The 20,672-nt window shown below is 49.5% G+C and overlaps 1 protein-coding gene and 1 pseudogene across 1 annotated transcript; one reads left to right on the top strand and one right to left on the bottom strand.

The window, feature by feature from the left end:
- Positions 1-636: 636 nt before the first annotated feature.
- Positions 637-9,162, bottom strand: LOC124023246 (annotated as a pseudogene).
- A 428-nt stretch (positions 9,163-9,590) lies between these two features.
- Positions 9,591-20,045, top strand: LOC124023247 (dynactin subunit 5-like). The gene is made up of 6 exons (XM_046337782.1): positions 9,591-9,725; positions 10,951-11,019; positions 12,643-12,758; positions 14,181-14,292; positions 18,089-18,191; positions 19,819-20,045. Exons 1-6 carry the CDS (start codon positions 9,678-9,680, stop codon positions 19,914-19,916), a joined length of 546 nt encoding a protein of 181 aa, XP_046193738.1. The 5' UTR covers positions 9,591-9,677; the 3' UTR covers positions 19,917-20,045.
- Positions 20,046-20,672: the final 627 nt, after the last annotated feature.

Raw genomic sequence — 20,672 nt, 5'->3', positions numbered from 1 at the left:
ATCACTCTGTCTAATTTCTAAAACGCTCAAAGTTCATCCCAACTCACTAGCACACATACCTGACACACACTATACCTGTATTATCTCCTGAAGTTTATTACCACTTAGCAGACAGTTCCATCGCTTAGAGTTCTATCACTGAGAGTTCGAGTTCTATCACTGAGAGTTCTAGAACGCTCACAGTTCATCCCAACTCACCAGCGCACATACCTGACACACACTATACCTGTATTATCTCCTGAAGTCTCACCATAGTTTATTACCACTTAGCAGACAGTTCCAGATACGGACAACCTGGAGAGGCTCTCGCTGTCTTACGTAATCACCACAGAGTTATACCTGAGTCGGTTCAAACATAGGTTAATGATCCTCTTCGCTGTCTTATGTAATCACCACAGAGTTATAGCTGGTTATAGCTGGTTAATGACCCTCTTTGCTTACTTTATACACACATTCATTCCTACACAACGGTTCATTTCTAGAATCATTATGAAATGTATTTTCCAAAATGTTGTGTTTTAAAGCAGGTTTACAAAAACATTTTATTGAATGGGAAACAGAACTGCTCTACTGCTGCGTGGTTGGGGCTTAGTGAGGGAACTCCCTGAACCACAAGATGGCGCTGTACAACAAGAGTCCAACCATAAAAGTGATGTTTATTTTTCACCTCCCGAACTCAGGAGGAAAATACACATTTTCATTAAATACAGTGGAACACAAGACAAAAGGCATCGGCTGCCACAGAGAGAACGGAGGAGGAGAAGAGGGACTGATGAAGTGGTGGGCGGGGTGGAGGGAGACGCTGCCCAGCCCAGCCAGTCGGACAGCATCATCAGGACATCCTGTGAGGAGCAGAAACAGGAAGTTCCACCTCAGTAAAACACAGATTCATTTAATTAAAATGTGATGAAGTAGATTTTGTTTTAGTGAATAAAAACAGACAGCGATTCAAAACAACACCGATTGACAATGTCATTTCTGCTCGAGCCGACGTCTACAGCGTTCACAGTCAACGGGGTTTCTGGGAAATGGCCCTTTAAAAAAAAGTACATCACTGCGCACAGGTCATTCTTCTGTGTTGGATTGATTTCCTTGCTGAAACGGTAATGACACGGGAGGCTAATTGATTTCCCTGCTGAAACGGTAATGACATGGGAGGCTAATTGATTTCCCTGCTGAAACGGTAATGACACGGGAGGCTAATTGATTTCCCTGCTGAAACGGTAATGACACGGGAGGCTAATTGATTTCCCTGCTGAAACGGTAATGACATGGGAGGCTAATTGATTTCCCTGCTGAAACGGTAATGACACGGGAGGCTAATTGATTTCCCTGCTGAAACGGTAATGACACGGGAGGCTAATTGATTTCCCTGCTGAAACGGTAATGACACGGGAGGCTAATTGATTTCCCTGCTGAAACGGTAATGACACTGGAGGCTAATTGATTTCCCTGCTGAAACGGTTCCCCCTTCCCCTCTTCCGGCAAGGGGGAACAATCCACTCCCCCTTCCCCTCTTCCAGCAAGGGGGAACATCCCACTCCCCCTTCCCCTCTTCCAGCAAGGGGGAACATCCCATCCCACCCTTCCCCTCTTCCAGCAAGGGGGAACATCCCATCCCACCCTTCCCCTCTTCCAGCAAGGGGGAACATCCCACCCCACCCTTCCCCTCTTCCAGCAAGGGGGAACATCCCACCCCCCCTCTTCCAGCAAGGGGGAACATCCCACCCCCCCTCTTCCAGCAAGGGGGAACATCCCACCCCCTTTCCCCTCTTCCAGCAAGGGGAACATCCCACCCCCTTTCCCCTCTTCCAGCAAGGGGGAACATCCCACCCCCTTTCCCCTCTTCCAGCAAGGGGGAACATCCCATCCCACCCTTCCCCTCTTCCAGCAAGGGGGAACATCCCACTCCCCCTTCCCCTCTTCCAGCAAGGGGGAACATCCCATCCCACCCTTCCCCTCTTCCAGCAAGGGGGAACATCCCATCCCACCCTTCCCCTCTTCCAGCAAGGGGGAACATCCCATCCCACCCTTCCCCTCTTCCAGCAAGGGGGAACATCCCATCCCCCCTTCCCCTCTTCCAGCAAGGGGGAACATCCCACCCTTCCCCTCTTCCAGCAAGGGGGAACATCCCACCCTTCCCCTCTTCCAGCAAGGGGGAACATCCCACCCTTCCCCTCTTCCAGCAAGGGGGAACATCCCACCCTTCCCCTCTTCCAGCAAGGGGGAACATCCCACCCTTCCCCTCTTCCAGCAAGGTGGAACATCCCATCCCACCCTTCCCCTCTTCCAGCAAGGGGGAACATCCCATCCCACCCTTCCCCTCTTCCAGCAAGGGGGAAAATCCCACCCCACCCTTCCCCTCTTCCAGCAAGGGGGAACATCCCACCCCACCCTTCCCCTCTTCCAGCAAGGGGGAACATCCCACCCCACCCTTCCCCTCTTCCAGCAAGGGGGAAAATCCCACCCCACCCTTCCCCTCTTCCAGCAAGGGGGAACATCCCACCCCACCCTTCCCCTCTTCCAGCAAGGGGGAACATCCCACCCCACCCTTCCCCTCTTCCAGCAAGGGGGAACATCCCATCCCACCCTTCCCCTCTTCCAGCAAGGGGGAACATCCCATCCCACCCTTCCCCTCTTCCAGCAAGGGGGAACATCCCACCCTTCCCCTCTTCCAGCAAGGGGGAACATCCCACCCCCCTCTTCCAGCAAGGTGGAACATCCCATCCCACCCTTCCCCTCTTCCAGCAAGGGGGAACATCCCATCCCACCCTTCCCCTCTTCCAGCAAGGGGGAACATCCCATCCCACCCTTCCCCTCTTCCAGCAAGGGGGAACATCCCACCCCCCTTTCCCCTCTTCCAGCAAGGTGGAACATCCCATCCCACCCTTCCCCTCTTCCCCTCTTCCAGCAAGGGGGAACATCCCATCCCACCCTTCCCCTCTTCCAGCAAGGGGGGAACATTCCATCCCACCCTTCCCCTCTTCCAGCAAGGGGGAAACATCCCATCCCACCCTTCCAGCAAGGGGGAACATCCCACCCCCCTCTTCCAGCAAGGGGGAACATCCCACCCCCCTCTTCCCATGGGCAAGTCGATCTGGACACTTTGAAGAGTAAATTAAAAGCCTGACTGAGGCCCGCACCCCCCTGCCACCCCCTCTAAGGGGGCGTGTCACTAAATGACCAATAGGGGGCGTTGTGTTGAAGCCACCAGGCCTCCATAGGGGGCGTGTCATTAAATAACCAATAGGGGGCCCTGTGTTGAAGCCACCGGGCCTCCATAGGGGGCGTGTCACTAAATGACCAATAGGGGGCGCTGTGTTGAAGCCACCAGGCCTCCATAGGGGGCGTGTCACTAAATGACCAATAGGGGGCGCTGTGTTGAAGCCACCAGGCCTCCATAGGGGGCGTGTCACTAAATGACCAATAGGGGGCGCTGTGTTGAAGCCACCGGGCCTCCATAGGGGGCGTGTCACTAAATGACCAACAGGGGGCGCTGTGTTGAAGCCACCAGGCCTCCATAGGGGGCGTGTCACTAAATGACCAATAGAGGGCGCTGTGTTGATGCCACCAGGCCTCCATAGGGGGCGTGTCACTAAATGACAAATAGGGGGCGCTGTGTTGAAGCCACCAGGCCTCCATAGGGGGCGTGTCACTAAATGACCAATAGGGGGCGTGTCACTAAATGACCAATAGGGGGCGCTGTGTTGAAGCCACCAGGCCTCCATAGGGGGCGTGTCACTAAATGACCAATAGGGGGTGTGTCACTAAATGACCAATAGGGAGCGCTGTGTTGAAGCCACCAGGCCTCCATAGGGGGCGTGTCACTAAATGACCAATAGGGGGCGCTGTGTTGAAGCCACCAGGCCTCCATAGGGGGCGTGTCACTAAATGACCAATAGGGAGCGCTGTGTTGAAGCCACCAGGCCTCCATAGGGGGCGTGTCACTAAATGACCAATAGGGAGCGCTGTGTTGAAGCCACCAGGCCTCCATAGGGGGCGTGTCACTAAATGACCAATAGGGGGCGCTGTGTTGAAGCCACCAGGCCTCCATAGGGGGCGTGTCACTAAATTACCAATAGGGGGCGCTGTGTTGAAGCCACCGGGCCTCCATCTTGGCTCCCCCACTATTGTGTTGAAGCCACCGGGCCTCCATCTTGGCTCCCCCACTATTGTGTTGAAGCCACCGGGCCTCCATCTTGGCTCCTCCCCCACCATTGTGTTGAAGCCACCGGGCCTCCATCTTGGCTCCTCCCCCACCATTGTGTTGAAGCCACCGGGCCTCCATCTTGGCTCCTCCCCCACTATTGTGTTGAAGCCACCGGGCCTCCATCTTGGCTCCTCCCCCACTATTGTGTTAAAGCCACCGGGCCTCCATCTTGGCTCCTCCCCCACCATTGTGTTGAAGCCACCGGGCCTCCATCTTGGCTCCTCCCCCACTATTGTGTTGAAGCCACCGGGCCTCCATCTTGGCTCCTCCCCCACTATTGTGTTAAAGCCACCGGGCCTCCATCTTGGCTCCCCCACTATTGTGTTGAAGCCACCGGGCCTCCAGCTTGGCTCCCCCCCACCGTTGTAAACAACACTTTAGAACGTTATAGAAATTAATTTACTAAATGTCCCCGACATGTTTATTGAATTACAGACAGCTTTTACATCCGATAAACAAATTAAAAATATTTGTAACTAATGTTACTGTTTCCTTAACATATATATATTTATTTAAGTACTAATGTTACTGTCCTCACTACAACAACAAAAACGTTTAAATGAAATACTGTTGTAATTGTACAATTACAAAGGACAGATTTTTCTGAGTGTCTTCAAAGTCTCTCCAAAAACAAAACATTATCAGCAATCCAGGATTTTTGTTTATATATATATATATATATATATATATAGATAGATAGATAGACGTCATTGGAGATGAATGACAGAGCTCTGACGAAGGCCGAAACACAAGGCTTTTTAATAGTTGTTTAAATGGTGAGAGAGCGTTACGCCCTTGTCGTCGGCGTGGACACTCACTGGGGGTGTTAGTAGTTCCTGGTTCATTGTTATTCATACACGTCCTTCTTGTCAGCGATGTACTGGACGATATCCTGAGGAGACATCAGCTTCTCTGCCTCCACATCCGGGATCTCAAACCCTGCAGCAGGAACACATTACCCATTAGCAACAGGAACACACACACACACACATTAGGCTTAACACACACACACACACACACACACACATTAGGCTTAACACACACACACACACACACACACATTAGGCTTAACACACACACATTAGGCTTAACACACACACACATTAGGCTTAACACACACACATTAGGCTTAACACACACACACATTCGTTAACACAGTGGTATTAACCACAGTGGTATGTAGGAAGTGGAAAGGGTTAGTTAATCCTAATAACTAAGTTATCGACATGAAAATATTATGACTAGTCTAGAACATTCCTATTGAAATCAACGAATGGACCAGCAGGGAGACAGACATGGAGAGACAGACCGACGGGGAGGAAGAGAGAGAGACAGACCGACGGGGAGGGAGAGACAGACAGAGAGAGAGAGACAGACAGACGGGGAGGGAGAGAGAGAGGGAGAGACAGACAGGGAGGGAGAGACAGACAGAGAGAGAGGGAGAGACAGACAGAGAGAGAGAGAGACCGACGGGGAGAGAGAGACAGACCGACGGGGAGGGAGAGAGAGAGACAGACCGACAGGGAGGGAGAGAGAGAGACAGACCGACAGGGAGGGAGACTGACAGAGACAGAGAGGGAGAGACAGACCGACAGGGAGGGGGAGACAGAGACAGACCGACGGGGAGGGAGAGACAGACCGACGGGGAGGGAGAGACAGACCGACGGGGAGGGAGAGACAGACCGACGGGGAGGGAGAGACAGACCGACGGGGAGGGAGAGACAGACCGACGGGGAGGGAGACCAACAGAGACAGACCGACGGGGAGGGAGAGACAGACCGACGGGGAGGGAGAGACAGACCGACGGGGAGGGAGAGACAGACCGACAGGGAGGGAGAGACAGACCGACAGGGAGGGGGAGACAGAGACAGACCGACGGGGAGACAGAGACAGACCGACGGGGAGGGAGAGACAGACCGACGGGGAGGGAGAGACAGACCGACGGGGAGGGAGAGACAGACCGACGGGGAGGGAGACCAACAGAGACAGACCGACGGGGAGGGAGAGACAGACCGACGGGGAGGGAGAGACAGACCGACGGGGAGGGAGAGACAGACCGACGGGGAGGGAGAGACAGACCGACGGGGAGGGAGAGACAGACCGACGGGGAGGGAGAGACAGACCGACGGGGAGGGAGAGACAGACCGACGGGGAGGGAGAGACAGACCGACAGTCAAACACAAAGACAGGGAGAGAGAGACAGAAAGATACAGGGAGCCAGACTCACCAAACTCATCCTCCATGGCCATAATGATCTCTACCTGGTCCAAGCTGTCTAACCCCAGGTCCTTCAGGAAGTGGGACGACGTCGCCAGCTGAGGATACAGATCGACCAGAGGAGATCAGGACAGACAGAGACATCCTAGATCTGCAGTCCTACTCAGATGCATAACCAGTCCTACATAACCAGTCCTACATAACCAGTCCTACTCTGAGAGGCATAACCAGTCCTACTCTGAGAGGCATAACCAGTCCTACTCTGAGAGGCATAACCAGTCCTACTCTGAGAGGCATAACCAGTCCTACTCTGAGAGGCATAACCAGTCCTACTCTGAGAGGCATAACCAGTCCTACTCTGAGAGGCATAACCAGTCCTACTCTGAGAGGCATAACCAGTCCTACTCTGAGAGGCATAACCAGTCCTACTCTGAGATGCATAACCAGTCCTACTCTGAGATGCATAACCAGTCCTACTCTGAGATGCATAACCAGTCCTAAATGTATAACCAGTCCTACCTGAGATGCATAACCAAAAGTATGTGGACACCTGCTCATCCACATACTTTTGTATGTATACAACGGGTGGGTATAATCTCTGACGTTAAAATATGCCTATTTACGCTGTTCCATCTGACTGCGCAGTCCACTGTCTCATCAGCCCAGCAAGGCAATTTATAAAATCTTCAATATAAAAATTAACGCATATTTCTTTTACACATTTCGTTGTCAACAGCGGAGATTTGTCCATAGATACAGAACAACAAGACTGAACTACTGGGTCGCCATAGATACAGAACAACAAGACTGAACGACTGGGTTGCCATAGATACAGAACAACAAGACTGAACTGGGTTGCGATACAGATAGATACAGAACAAAAAGACTGAACGACTGGGTCGTGTCCCATAGATACAGAACAAAAAGACTGAACGACTGGGTTGCCATAGATACAGAACAAAAAGACTGAACGACTGGGTTGCCATAGATACAGAACGACTGGGTCGGCTCCCATAGATACAGAACAAAAAGACTGAACGACTGGGTCGTGTCCCATAGATACAGAACAAAAAGACTGAATGACTGGGTTGCCATAGATACAGAACAAAAAGACTGAACGACTGGGTTGCCATAGATACAGAACGACTGGGTTGCCATAGATACAGAACGACTGGGTTGCCATAGATACAGAACGACTGGGTCGGCTCCCATAGATACAGAACAAAAAGACTGAACGACTGGGTCGTGTCCCATAGATACAGAACAAAAAGACTGAACGAACTGGGTCGTGTCTCTGGCAACCGAACCGATCGAACGAACAACCAGCCAGCTTGGGTATCAACCTTAGATTAGTGTCGGGACTATATTTAGTTGGCAGGATGAAATTGTATATAAATAATAAATAAATAAATAATAATAATAAAATAAATAAATGTATGAACGATAAGGAGTGTTGATGTCAAACTGATCCTAGATATGTGGAGAATAAATTCACTAGACAAACAGAACCACGACGAAGCGAATGGGAACGAAACAGGAGAGGATGTGTCCAATAGAAACTCTCTTGTTGTCATTGCAAAAACGTAAAACCGTCTGGACTAATGACTCAGTATTCCTACTCTCGAAAACAAGCCGTGGCGCCTCGGATCTGTCCTTACCTTCTCTGGGTTGATCTTGTCGTAGAGCTTGAGGACGTACATCACTCGTTCTTTAATGCTTTCAACGGTGAGGGGGAGGCAGGTCTCCATACTGTCGACAGAACACTCCCACTGAGCTGGAGATCTAGAGAGAAGAAGGAGGACAGGAAGGAAGAAAGGATGGGTTCAGAGGTCATTCACTTATCGATGCAAGCTTGAAAACACTTCTGCACAATGCACCCATTTGACCAATCAAGCAGTTTAGTTCAAGCCTAGATAATAGCTAGCTAATATTACAGGTGTCCACTGCATTGTAGTTAGTGCACAAGTCATGCGTGCGTCACATCCTGTCACAACAACCTCCGGTATTGATAATAAATAACACATTTGCTTTAGAGTACATTAAAATTGGTCAAATCGACTGTCATCTAGCTAGTATACACTATATAACATGCTAGTAAGCTATGCTAACAGTACTTAATTGTACTAAAGTTTGAACATAAAGTATAATTCAAATTGTACTCAACTAAACTAGCCAAGTATCAAACGATTACATGATAAATTAGCTTATCTTTACTTTGCTGCTAACACATGGAGACACAGTCGGTTGTTGTGTAACATAAATGCATGTATCCATTCAAACTATGCATTTTCACAGAGTCTGTTTGGTTGAATTAGTAAAACGGTCCCGGTTTTGTCCCGGTTTTTAAAGAGTTTGGCTTTGCAAAGTGACCGGTTGGCACTTAATTACAGATTATAAGTTTGGAAAGACACTGGTAGGTCAATGTACAATCCGTCACTACTAGGCCACAGCAGCGACTAAATGGTCTCCCATGTTATTCAAGACAAACCCGTGTTTGTTCGATCCACCGGGTCCGCTGACTGCTGGCGATGAAGGACACCGGACGGGGGTTGAATAGGACCGGGACAGCTGCGGCTCTCACGGCAATGTTACCCGACGAGAGTCTCACGGAAGACCGGGGGAGCTGGCGGACACACTGCGCTAGGAGGACACGGGACGCCATGGTTTTTTGGAGGATCAATCCCAGAGTGCAACACGCGTTTTGGAAGACAAGTTGGTTTCCACTAGATAGCACAGCCACAAAGTCAAAGGGAAAAGGAGGTCAAATTTGCGCATGCGCACTAGTTTTTTTTTTTTTTTTAAATAACGCCGATATTTAATATGATTTTTTCTTTATTAAGCTATAACGTAATTATAATGCTTTCCGGTACGTTTTCTTATTTCATTAAATTGGAATAATGTAATAATTGTGACTTTGTTTGAATTTTGTCGCATCGCCGATCAAGGTATTACGTTCTGTACGTAAGACATGACTAATCAACAGAACCAAAACAAAAACAACAATTATATATTATATTATTATATTATTATTTCGTCGATCATTAACAAATTATGTTAATTCTTTAAAACACATTAAAAAAAAAAAAATAAGTTAGTTGAATATTATTTATTATTTGTGAGCGGAAGAGGTTTCCATCATCATCGATGTTTCATTGCTCTGCTAGTATGGTCTGAAGGGAGAGGCTGACAGCAGAGCAAAACCACATCAACTCGTTTTCTGTACATTTTAAAAACAGAAATCATTACAACCATGGAATTGTGCGAGATACTGTACAACAAGGCGGAATACATTGAAACGGTAATCACAAACTTGTAATTCGGTGTTTATTTGACCAGATAACGTTAACGATTAGCAAGTTAGCGTTTAGCTCATTGGTTTTTACACTGAGGATACCAAACGTTATGAGCACCTTCCTAGTATTGAGTTGTACCTCCTTTTGCCCTCATAACAGCCTTAATTCGTCAGGGTTATCGACTACAAGGTGTAGAAAGCGTCCCAACAGGGATGCTGATCCATGTTGACTACAAGGTGTAGAAAGCGTTCCACAGGGATGCTGGTCCATGTTGACTCCAATGCTTCCCACAGTTGTGTCCAGTTGGCTGGATGTCCTTTAGGTGGTGGACCGTTCTTGATACACACGGGTGTAGAAAGCTTCAACAGGGATGCCTCCTGTTGACTCTACAAGGTGTGAAAACGGTTGAGCGTGATAAACCCCAGCAGCGTTGCAGTTCTTGATACAAACCGGTGCGCCTGGCACCTACTACCAAACCCCGTTCAAGGGCACTTCAATATATGTGTCTTGCCCATTCACCCTCTGAATGGTACACATACACAGTCTATGCCTCAAATCCTTGTTTAACCCGTCTACTCCCCTTCTTCATCTACACTGATTGAAGTGGATTTAACAAAGAGACATCAATAAGGGATCATAGCTTTCACCTGGATTCACCTGGTCAGTCTGTCATGGAAAGAGAAGGTGTTGTTAATGTTTTTAGTATATACAGTGCACAGTCAATGCACTGAACACTCATTGCTAGCTCGGTCCCTTAGCCAGCCAGCTAGCCAGCTTGAATTGCAGTTAGACAGCATACCGTTTATACCAACTGATCAGCATGTCCTCTCTCCCTGTCAGTTAGCATCTAGCGGTGGTCTGTAAACCTGTATCTGAGTCAGTACTGTTTATACCAACTGATCAGCATGTCCTCTCTCCCTGTCAGTTAGCATCTAGCGGCGGTCTGTAAACCTGTATCTGAGTCAGTACTGTTTATACTAACTGATCAGCATGTCCTCTCTCCATGTCAGTTAGCATCTAGCGGTGGTCTGTAAACCTGTATCTGAGTCAGTACTGTTTATACTAACTGATCAGCATGTCCTCTCTCCCTGTCAGTTAGCATCTAGCGGTGGTCTGTAAACCTGTATCTGAGTCACTACTGTTTATACCAACTGATCAGCATGTCCTCTCTCCCTGTCAGTTAGCATCTAGCGGTGGTCTGTAAACCTGTATGTCCTCTCTCCCTGTCAGGCATCTGGTAACAAAGTGAGCAGGCAGTCGGTGCTCTGCGGCAGTCAAAACATCGTCCTCAACGGCAAAGTAAGTAGCAACAAGCTGCACCGGGTATTACACCATGAGATGGGCCAGTTGGGGCTTTACACCATGAGATGGGCCAGTTGGGGCTTTACACCATGAGATGGGCCAGTTGGGGCTTTACACCATGAGATGGGCCAGTTGGGGCTTTACACCATGAGATGGGCCAGTTGGGGCTTTACACCATGAGATGGGCCAGTTGGGGCTTTACACCATGAGATGGGCCAGTTGGGGCTTTACACCATGAGATGGGCCAGTTGGGGCTTTACACCATGAGATGGGTCAGTTGGGGCTTTACACCATGAGATGGGCCAGTTGGGGCTTTACACCATGAGATGGGCCAGTTGGGGCTTTACACCATGAGATGGGCCAGTTGGGGCTTTACACCATGAGATGGGCCAGTTGGGGCTTTACACCATGAGATGGGCCAGTTGGGGCTTTACACCATGAGATGGGCCAGTTGGGGCTTTACACCATGAGATGGGCCAGTTGGGGCTTTACACCATGAGATGGGCCAGTTGGGGCTTTACATCATGAGATGGGCCAGTTGGGGCTTTACACCATGAGATGGGCCAGTTGGGGCTTTACACCATGAGATGGGCCAGTTGGGGCTTTACACCATGAGATGGGCCAGTTGGGGCTTTACATTACTATACTGGTATTACACCATGAGATGGGCCAGTTGGGGCTTTACACCATGAGATGGGCCAGTTGGGGCTTTACATTACTATACAGGTATTACACCATGAGATGGGCCAGTTGGGGCTTTACATTACTACACCGGTATTACACCATGAGATGGGCCAGTTGGGGCTTTACACCATGAGATGGGCCAGTTGGGGCTTTACATTACTACACCGGTATTACACCATGAGATGGGCCAGTTGGGGCTTTACACCATGAGATGGGCCAGTTGGGGCTTTACACCATGAGATGGGCCAGTTGGGGCTTTACACCATGTGATGGGCCAGTTGGGGCTTTACACCATGAGATGCGCCAGTTGGGGCTTTACACCATGAGATGGGCCAGTTGGGACTTTACATTACTATACAGGTATTGCACCATGAGATGGGCCAGTTGGGGCTTTACATTACTACACCGGTATTACACCATGAGATGGGCCAGTTGGGGCTTTACACCATGAGATGGGCCAGTTGGGGCTTTACATTACTACACCGGTATTACACCATGAGATGGGCCAGTTGGGGCTTTACACCATGAGATGGGCCAGTTGGGGCTTTACATTACGTTCACTATACAGGTAATAAACCATGAGTCTCCCTGTCTGTCTCCCTCCCTCCTTGTCTGTCTCCCTCCCTCCTTGTCTGTCTCCCTCCCTCCCTGTCTGTCTCCCTCTCTGTCTCCCTCCCTGTCTCGCTCCATCCCTGTCTCCCTCACTCCCTGTCTGTCTCCCTCCCTCCCTGTCTGTGTCCCTCCCTGTCTCCCTCCCTGTCTCCCTCCCTCCCTGTCTGTCTGTGTCACCCTGCTTCCCTCCCTCCCTCCCTCCCTCCCTCCCTCCCTCCCTCCCTCCTCCCTCCCTCCCTCCCTCCCTCCCCCTCCCTCCCTCCCTCCCTCCCTCCCTCCCTCCCTCCCTCCCTCCCTCCCTCTGTTCGTCCCTGTCTCCTCCAGACTATAGTAATGAATGACTGTATAATCCGTGGAGACCTGGCCAATGTCAGGGTGGGAAGGCACTGTGTTGTGAAGAGCCGGAGTGTCATTCGGCCGTTCAAAAAATTCAGCAAAGGGTGAGTTCTGCTCAACCTCTTCTAGACCAGGGGTCTCCTCTTCTAGACCAGGGGTCTCCTCTTCTAGACCAGGGGTCTCCTCTTCTAGACCAGGGTCTCCTCTTCTGGACCAGGGGACTCCTCTTCTAGACCAGGGGACTCCTCTTCTAGACCAGGGGACTCCTCTTCTAGACCAGGGGTCTACTCTTCTAGACCAGGGGTCTCCATCCTCTTCTAGACCAGGGGTCTCCTCTTCTAGACCAGGGGACTCCTCTTCTAGACCAGGGGTCTCCTCTTCTAGACCAGGGTCTCCTCTTCTAGACCAGGGGTCTCCATCCTCTTCTAGACCAGGGGTCTCCTCTTCTAGACCAGGGGTCTCCTCTTCTAGACCAGGGGTCTCCTCTTCTAGACCAGGGTCTCCTCTTCTAGACCAGGGGTCTCCTCTTCTAGACCAGGGTCTCCTCTTCTAGACCAGGGGTCTCCTCTTCTAGACCAGGGCCTCCTCTTCTAGACCAGGGGTCTCCTCTTCTAGACCAGGGGTCTCCTCTTCTAGACCAGGGGACTCCTCTTCTAGACCAGGGGACTCCTCTTCTAGACCAGGGGTCTACTCTTCTAGACCAGGGGTCTCCATCCTCTTCTAGACCAGGGGTCTCCTCTTCTAGACCAGGGGACTCCTCTTCTAGACCAGGGGTCTCCTCTTCTAGACCAGGGTCTCCTCTTCTAGACCAGGGGTCTCCATCCTCTTCTAGACCAGGGGTCTCCATCCTCTTCTAGACCAGGGGTCTCCTCTTCTAGACCAGGGGTCTCCTCTTCTAGACCAGGGTCTCCTCTTCTAGACCAGGGGTCTCCAACCTCTTCTAGACCAGGGTCTCCTCTTCTAGACCAGGGGTCTCCAACCTCTTCTAGACCAGGGGTCTCCAACCTCTTCTAGACCAGGGGTCTCCAACCTCTTCTAGACCAGGGGTCTCCATCCTCTTCTAGACCAGGTGTCTCCATCCTCTTCTAGACCAGGGGTCTCCAACCTATTCTAGACCAGGGGTCTCCATCCTTTTCTAGACCAGGGGTCTCCAACCTTTTCTAGACCAGGGGTCTCCATTCTCTTCTAGACCAGGGGTCTCCAACCTTTTCTAGACCAGGGGTCTCCATCCTCTTCTAGACCAGGGGTCTCCAACTTTTTCTAGACCAGGGGTCTCCTCTTCTAGACCAGGGGTCTCCACCCTCTTGTAGACCAGGGGTCTCCTTTTCTAGACCAGGGGTCTCCATCCTCTTCTAGACCAGGGGTCTCCATCCTCTTCTAGACCAGGGGTCTCCAACCTTTTCTAGCATGAGCTACTTAAAAAAATTAAACATGTTTCTACTGTTTAGGTCTACTGCTGAAGCACATCACGACAGAGTTCGAGAGGAATGACCTCTGACCCCTTGTCCTCTTGCCCCCCCTCCCAGAGTGGCCTTCTTCCCTCTGCACATTGGAGACCATGTGTTTATAGAGGAAGACTGTGTGGTGAACGCTGCTCAGATCGGATCATACGTTCACATCGGGAAGAACTGTGTCATCGTGAGTCACACACACTCACAGAGTAACACACACTCACAGAGTAACACACTCACAGAGTAACACACACACACTCACAGAGTCACACACACTCACAGAGTAACACACACACACTCACAGAGTAACACACTCGCAGAGTAACACACACTCACAGAGTAACACACTCACAGAGTAACACACACTCACAGAGTAACACACTCACAGAGTAACACACTCACAGAGTAACACACTCACAGAGTAACACACACTCACAGAGTAACACACTCACAGAGTAACACACACTCACAGAGTAACACACACACACTCACAGAGTAACACACTCACAGAGTAACACACACACACTCACAGAGTAACACACACACACTCACAGAGTAACACACACTCACAGAGTAACACACACTCACAGAGTAACACACACTCACAGAGTAACACACACACACTCACAGAGTAACACACACTCACAGAGTAACACACACACACAGAGTAACACACACTCACAGAGTAACACACTCACAGAGTAACACACTCACAGAGTAACACACACACAGAGTAACACACACACACAGAGTAACACACTCACAGAGTAACACACTCTCACAGAGTAACACACTCACAGAGTAACACACTCACAGAGTAACACACACTCACAGAGTAACACACACACACAGAGTAACACACTCACAGAGTAACACACACTCACAGAGTAACACACTCACAGAGTAACACACACTCACAGAGTAACACACACTCACAGAGTAACACACACTCACAGAGTAACACACACTCACAGAGTAACACACACACACTCACAGAGTAACACACACACACTCACAGAGTAACACACACACACTCACAGAGTAACACACACTCACAGAGTAACACACACTCACAGAGTAACACACTCACAGAGTAACACACACTCACAGAGTAACACACACACACTCACAGAGTAACACACACACACTCACAGAGTAACACACACACACTCACAGAGTAACACACACTCACAGAGTAACACACACACACAGAGTAACACACACTCACAGAGTAACACACTCACAGAGTAACACACTCACAGAGTAACACACACACAGAGTAACACACACACACAGAGTAACACACTCACAGAGTAACACACACTCACAGAGTAACACACACTCACAGAGTAACACACACTCACAGAGTAACACACACTCACAGAGTAACACACACTCACAGAGTAACACACACTCACAGAGTAACACACTCACAGAGTAACACACTCACAGAGTAACACACACTCATAGAGTAACACACACTCACAGAGTAACACACACTCACAGAGTAACACACACACAGAGTAACACACACACACTCACAGAGTAACACACACTCACAGAGTAACACACACTCACAGAGTAACACACACTCACAGAGTAACACACACACACAGAGTAACACACACTCACAGAGTAACACACACACACTCACAGAGTAACACACACTCACAGAGTAACACACACTCACAGAGTAACACACACACACAGAGTAACACACTCACAGAGTAACACACACTCACAGAGTAACACACTCACAGAGTAACACACACACACACTCACAGAGTAACACACACACACACTCACAGAGTAACACACACACACTCACAGAGTAGCACACTCACAGAGTTACACACACACACAGAGTAACACACACTCACAGAGTTACACACACACACTCACAGAGTTACACACACACACTCACAGAGTAACACACACTCACAGAGTTACACACACACACAGTCACACACACTCACAGAGTAACACACACACACACAGTCACACACACTCACAGAGTAACACACACACACAGTCACACACACTCACAGAGTAACACACACACACAGTCACACACACTCACAGAGTAACACACACACACACACACACACACACACACACACACACACACACACACACACACACACACACACACACACACACACACACACACACACACACACACACACACACACACACAGAGTTACACACACACAGAGTTACACACACACTCACAGAGTTACACACACACAGAGTTACACACACACACTCACAGAGTTACACACACACACACACACACACACACACACACACACACACACACACACACACACACACACACACACACACACACACACACACACACACACACACACACACACACAGAGTTACACACACACACTCACAGAGTTACACACACACACTCACAGAGTAACACACACTCACAGAGTTACACACACACACAGTCACACACACTCACAGAGTAACACACACACACACACAGTTACACACACTCACAGAGTTACACACACACAGTCACACTCACAGAGTTACACACACACACACACACAGTCACACACACAGAGTTACACACACACACACTGGCCGAGGGAACATTCAGGTCCTAAATCTGGGTCATGTGATGCTCGCAACGAAAACATTTCACTGTCCCTGTCGGGCTAGTTGGGTCCATGTTCTACTAGTCTGGTCTGAACAGTACTAGTCTCTGTCTAGTTGGGTCCATGTTCTACTAGTCTGGTCTGAACAGTACTAGTCTCTGTCTAGTTGGGTCCATGTTCTACTAGTCTGGTCTGAACAGTGTTCTACTAGTCTTGTCTGAACAGTACTAGTCTCTGTCTAGTTGGGTCCATGTTCTACTAGTCTGGTCTGAACAGTACTAGTCTCTGTCTAGTTGGGTCCATGTTCTACTAGTCTGGTCTGAACAGTACTAGTCTCTGTCTAGTTGGGTTCATGTTCTACTAGTCTGGTCTGAACAGTACTAGTCTCTGTCTAGTTGGGTCCATGTTCTACTAGTCTGGTCTGAACAGTACTAGTCTCTGTCTAGTTGGGTTCATGTTCTACTAGTCTGGTCTGAACAGTACTAGTCTCTGTCTAGTTGGGTCCATGTTCTACTAGTCTGGTCTGAACAGTACTAGTCTCTGTCTAGTTGGGTTCATGTTCTACTAGTCTGGTCTGAACAGTACTAGTCTCTGTCTAGTTGGGTTCATGTTCTACTAGTCTGGTCTGAACAGTACTAGCCTCTGTCTAGTTGGGTTCATGTTCTACTAGTCTGGTCTGAACAGTACTAGTCTCTGTCTAGTTGGGTTCATGTTCTACTAGTCTGGTCTGAACAGTACTAGTCTCTGTCTAGTTGGGTTCATGTTCTACTAGTCTGGTCTGAACAGTACTAGTATCTGTCTAGTTGGGTCCATGTTCTACTAGTCTGGTCTGAACAGTACTAGTCTCTGTCTAGTTGGGTTCATGTTCTACTAGTCTGGTCTGAACAGTACTAGCCTCTGTCTAGTTGGGTTCATGTTCTACTAGTCTGGTCTGAACAGTACTAGCCTCTGTCTAGTTGGGTTCATGTTCTACTAGTCTGGTCTGAACAGTGCTAGCCCCTGGCATGATTGTGTTTATTTCAGGGTAGTCACATGACTGTAGTTTGTTTCATCACATGACGGTGGTGTTCTGTAGAGGTTCTGTTGTGATGTCACAATGGGGGTAGTGTGTTCTGTAGAGGTTCTGTTGTGATGTCACAATGGGGGGTAGTGTGTTCTGTCAACATATGAAATGTCACTCCAACACTGTTTCTGTTGCTCCAGGCAACGGTCGCCACTGTATTTGGTTGTTAATGGTGTGTGTGTGTGTGTGTGTGTGTGTGTGTGTGTGTGTGTGTGTGTGTGTGTGTGTGTGTGTGTGTGTGTGTGTGTGTGTGTGTGTGTGTGTGTGTGTGTGTGTGTGTGTGTGTGTGTGTGTGTGTTTTCCAGGGCCGGCGGTGTGTGTTGAAGGATTGCTGTAAGATCCTAGACAACACAGTTCTTCCTCCTGAGACCGTGGTTCCTCCCTTCACCGTGTTCTCAGGATGCCCAGGTCAGAACACACCTCCTCCTCCTCTACATCACCCTCTACATCCTCCTCTACATCACCCTCTACATCCTCCTCTACATCACCCTCTACCCCTTCGTCTACATCCTCCTCCTCTACATCCTCCTCTACATCCTCCTCTACATCCTCCTCCTCTACATCCTCCTCTACATCCTCCTCCTCTACATCACCCTCTACATCCTCCTCTACATCCTCCTCCTCTACATCCTCCTCTACATCACCCTCTACATCCTCCTCCTCTACATCCTCCTCCTCTACATCACCCTCTACATCCTCCTCTACATCCTCCTCCTCTACATCCTCCGACATCCTCCTCTACACCCTCCTCTACATCCTCCTACTCTACATTCTCCTCTACATCCTCCTCTACATCCTCCTCCTCTACATCACCCTCTACATCCTCCTCTACATCCTCCTCTACATCCTCCTCCTCTACATCACCCTCCTCTACATCCTCCTCTACATCCTGCTCTACATCCTGCTCTACATCCTCCTCTACATCCTCCTCTACATCCTCCTCCTCTACATCCTCCTCCTCTACATCCTCCTCTACATCCTCCTCTACATCCTCCTCTACATCCTCCTCTACATCCTCCTCTACATCCTCCTACTCTACATCCTCCTCTACATCCTCCTCTACATCCTCCTCTACATCCTCCTCCTCTACATCCTCCTCCTCTACATCCTCCTCTACATCCTCCTCCTCCTCCTCTACATCCTCCTCCTCTACATCCTCCTCTACATCCTCCTCTACATCCTCCTCCTCTACATCCTCCTCTACATCCTCCTCTACATCCTCCTCCTCTACATCCTCCTCCTCTACATCCTCCTCCTCTACATCCTCCTCCTCTACATCCTCCTCCTCTACATCCTCCTCCTCTACATCCTCCTCCTCTACATCCTCCTCCTCGACATCCTCCTCCTCTACATCCTCCTCTACATCCTCCTCTACATCCTCCTCTACATCCTCCTCTACATCCTCCTCCTCTACATCCTCCTCCTCTACATCCTCCTCGACATCCTCCTCCTCTACATCCTCCTCCTCTACATCCTCCTCCTCGACATCCTCCTCCTCTACATCCTCCTCCTCGACATCCTCCTCCTCTACATCCTCCTCCTCTACATCCTCCTCTACATCCTCCTCCTCTACATCCTCCTCCTCTACATCCTCCTCTCTACATCCTCCCCCTCTACATCCTCATCTACCTCCTCCTCTACATTCTCCTCTACATTCTCCTCTACATCCTCCTCTACCTCTACATCCTCCTCTACCTCCTCTACCTCCACCTCTATCCCCTCTACCTCCTCTTCTACCTCCCCCTCTCTCCCCTCTTCTACCTCCCCCTCTACCTCCTCCACCTCCTCCTCTACCCCCTCCTCTACTTCCTCCCCCTCCCCCATACTCGTAAAAAACCTCCTACTCGATGACATCAGCATTTTGGCATATGTAGACACTGGTATGGTGCTGGAGATGATGAATGAGCCTGAAAAGTGATGGATTTGTCTTCAACTCTTTCTAACTGGTGTCTCTTCCCCACTCTTCCTCCTCCTCTTCCTCCTCCTCCTCTTCTACATCCTCCTCCTCCTCCTCTTCCTCCTCTCTCTCTCCCAGGTCTGTTTTCAGGAGAGCTCCCAGAATGTACCCAGGACCTGATGATTGATGTGACCAAGAGTTACTACCAGAAATTCCTCTCTCTCAGCCAGATATAAACTCCTTAACCTACCCTACCCTACCTTAACCTACCCTACCCTACCTTAACCTACCTTACCTTAACTTAACCTACCCTACCTTAACCTACCCCACCTTAACCTACCCCACCTTAACCTACCCTACCTTAACCTACCCTACCCTACCTTAACCTACCTTACCTTAACCTACCCTACCCTACCTTAACCTACCCCACCTTAACCTACCTTACCTTAACCTACCCCACCTTAACCTACCCCACCTTAACCTACCCTACCTTACCTTAACCTACCCCACCTTAACCTACCCCACCTTAACCTACCCCACCTTACCTTAACCTACCCCACCTTAACCTACCTTACCTTAACCTACCCTACCTTAACCTACCCTACCCCACCTTAACCTACCCTACCTTACCTTAACCTACCCTACCTTACCTTAACCTACCCTACCCTACCTTAACCTACCCTACCCCACCTTAACCTACCCCACCTTAACCTATCCCTACCTTAACCTACCCTACCTTAACCTACCCTACCTTAACCTACCCCACCTTAACCTACCCCACCTTAACCTACCCTACCTTAACCTACCCTACCTTAACCTACCCTACCTTACCTACCCCACCTTAACCTACCCTACCTTAACCTACCCTACCTTAACCTACCCTACCTTACCTTAACCTACCCTACATTAACCTACCTTACCTTAACCTACCTTACCTTAACCTACCCCACCTTAACCTACCCCACCTTAACCTACCTTACCTTAACCTACCT

The sequence above is a fragment of the Oncorhynchus gorbuscha genome, unplaced genomic scaffold, assembly GCF_021184085.1.
Source record: "Oncorhynchus gorbuscha isolate QuinsamMale2020 ecotype Even-year unplaced genomic scaffold, OgorEven_v1.0 Un_scaffold_1563, whole genome shotgun sequence".
NCBI lineage: Eukaryota > Metazoa > Chordata > Actinopteri > Salmoniformes > Salmonidae > Oncorhynchus > Oncorhynchus gorbuscha.
The sequence above is the reverse complement of the archived record's forward strand: the minus strand, read 5'-3'. Positions and strand labels throughout refer to the sequence as shown.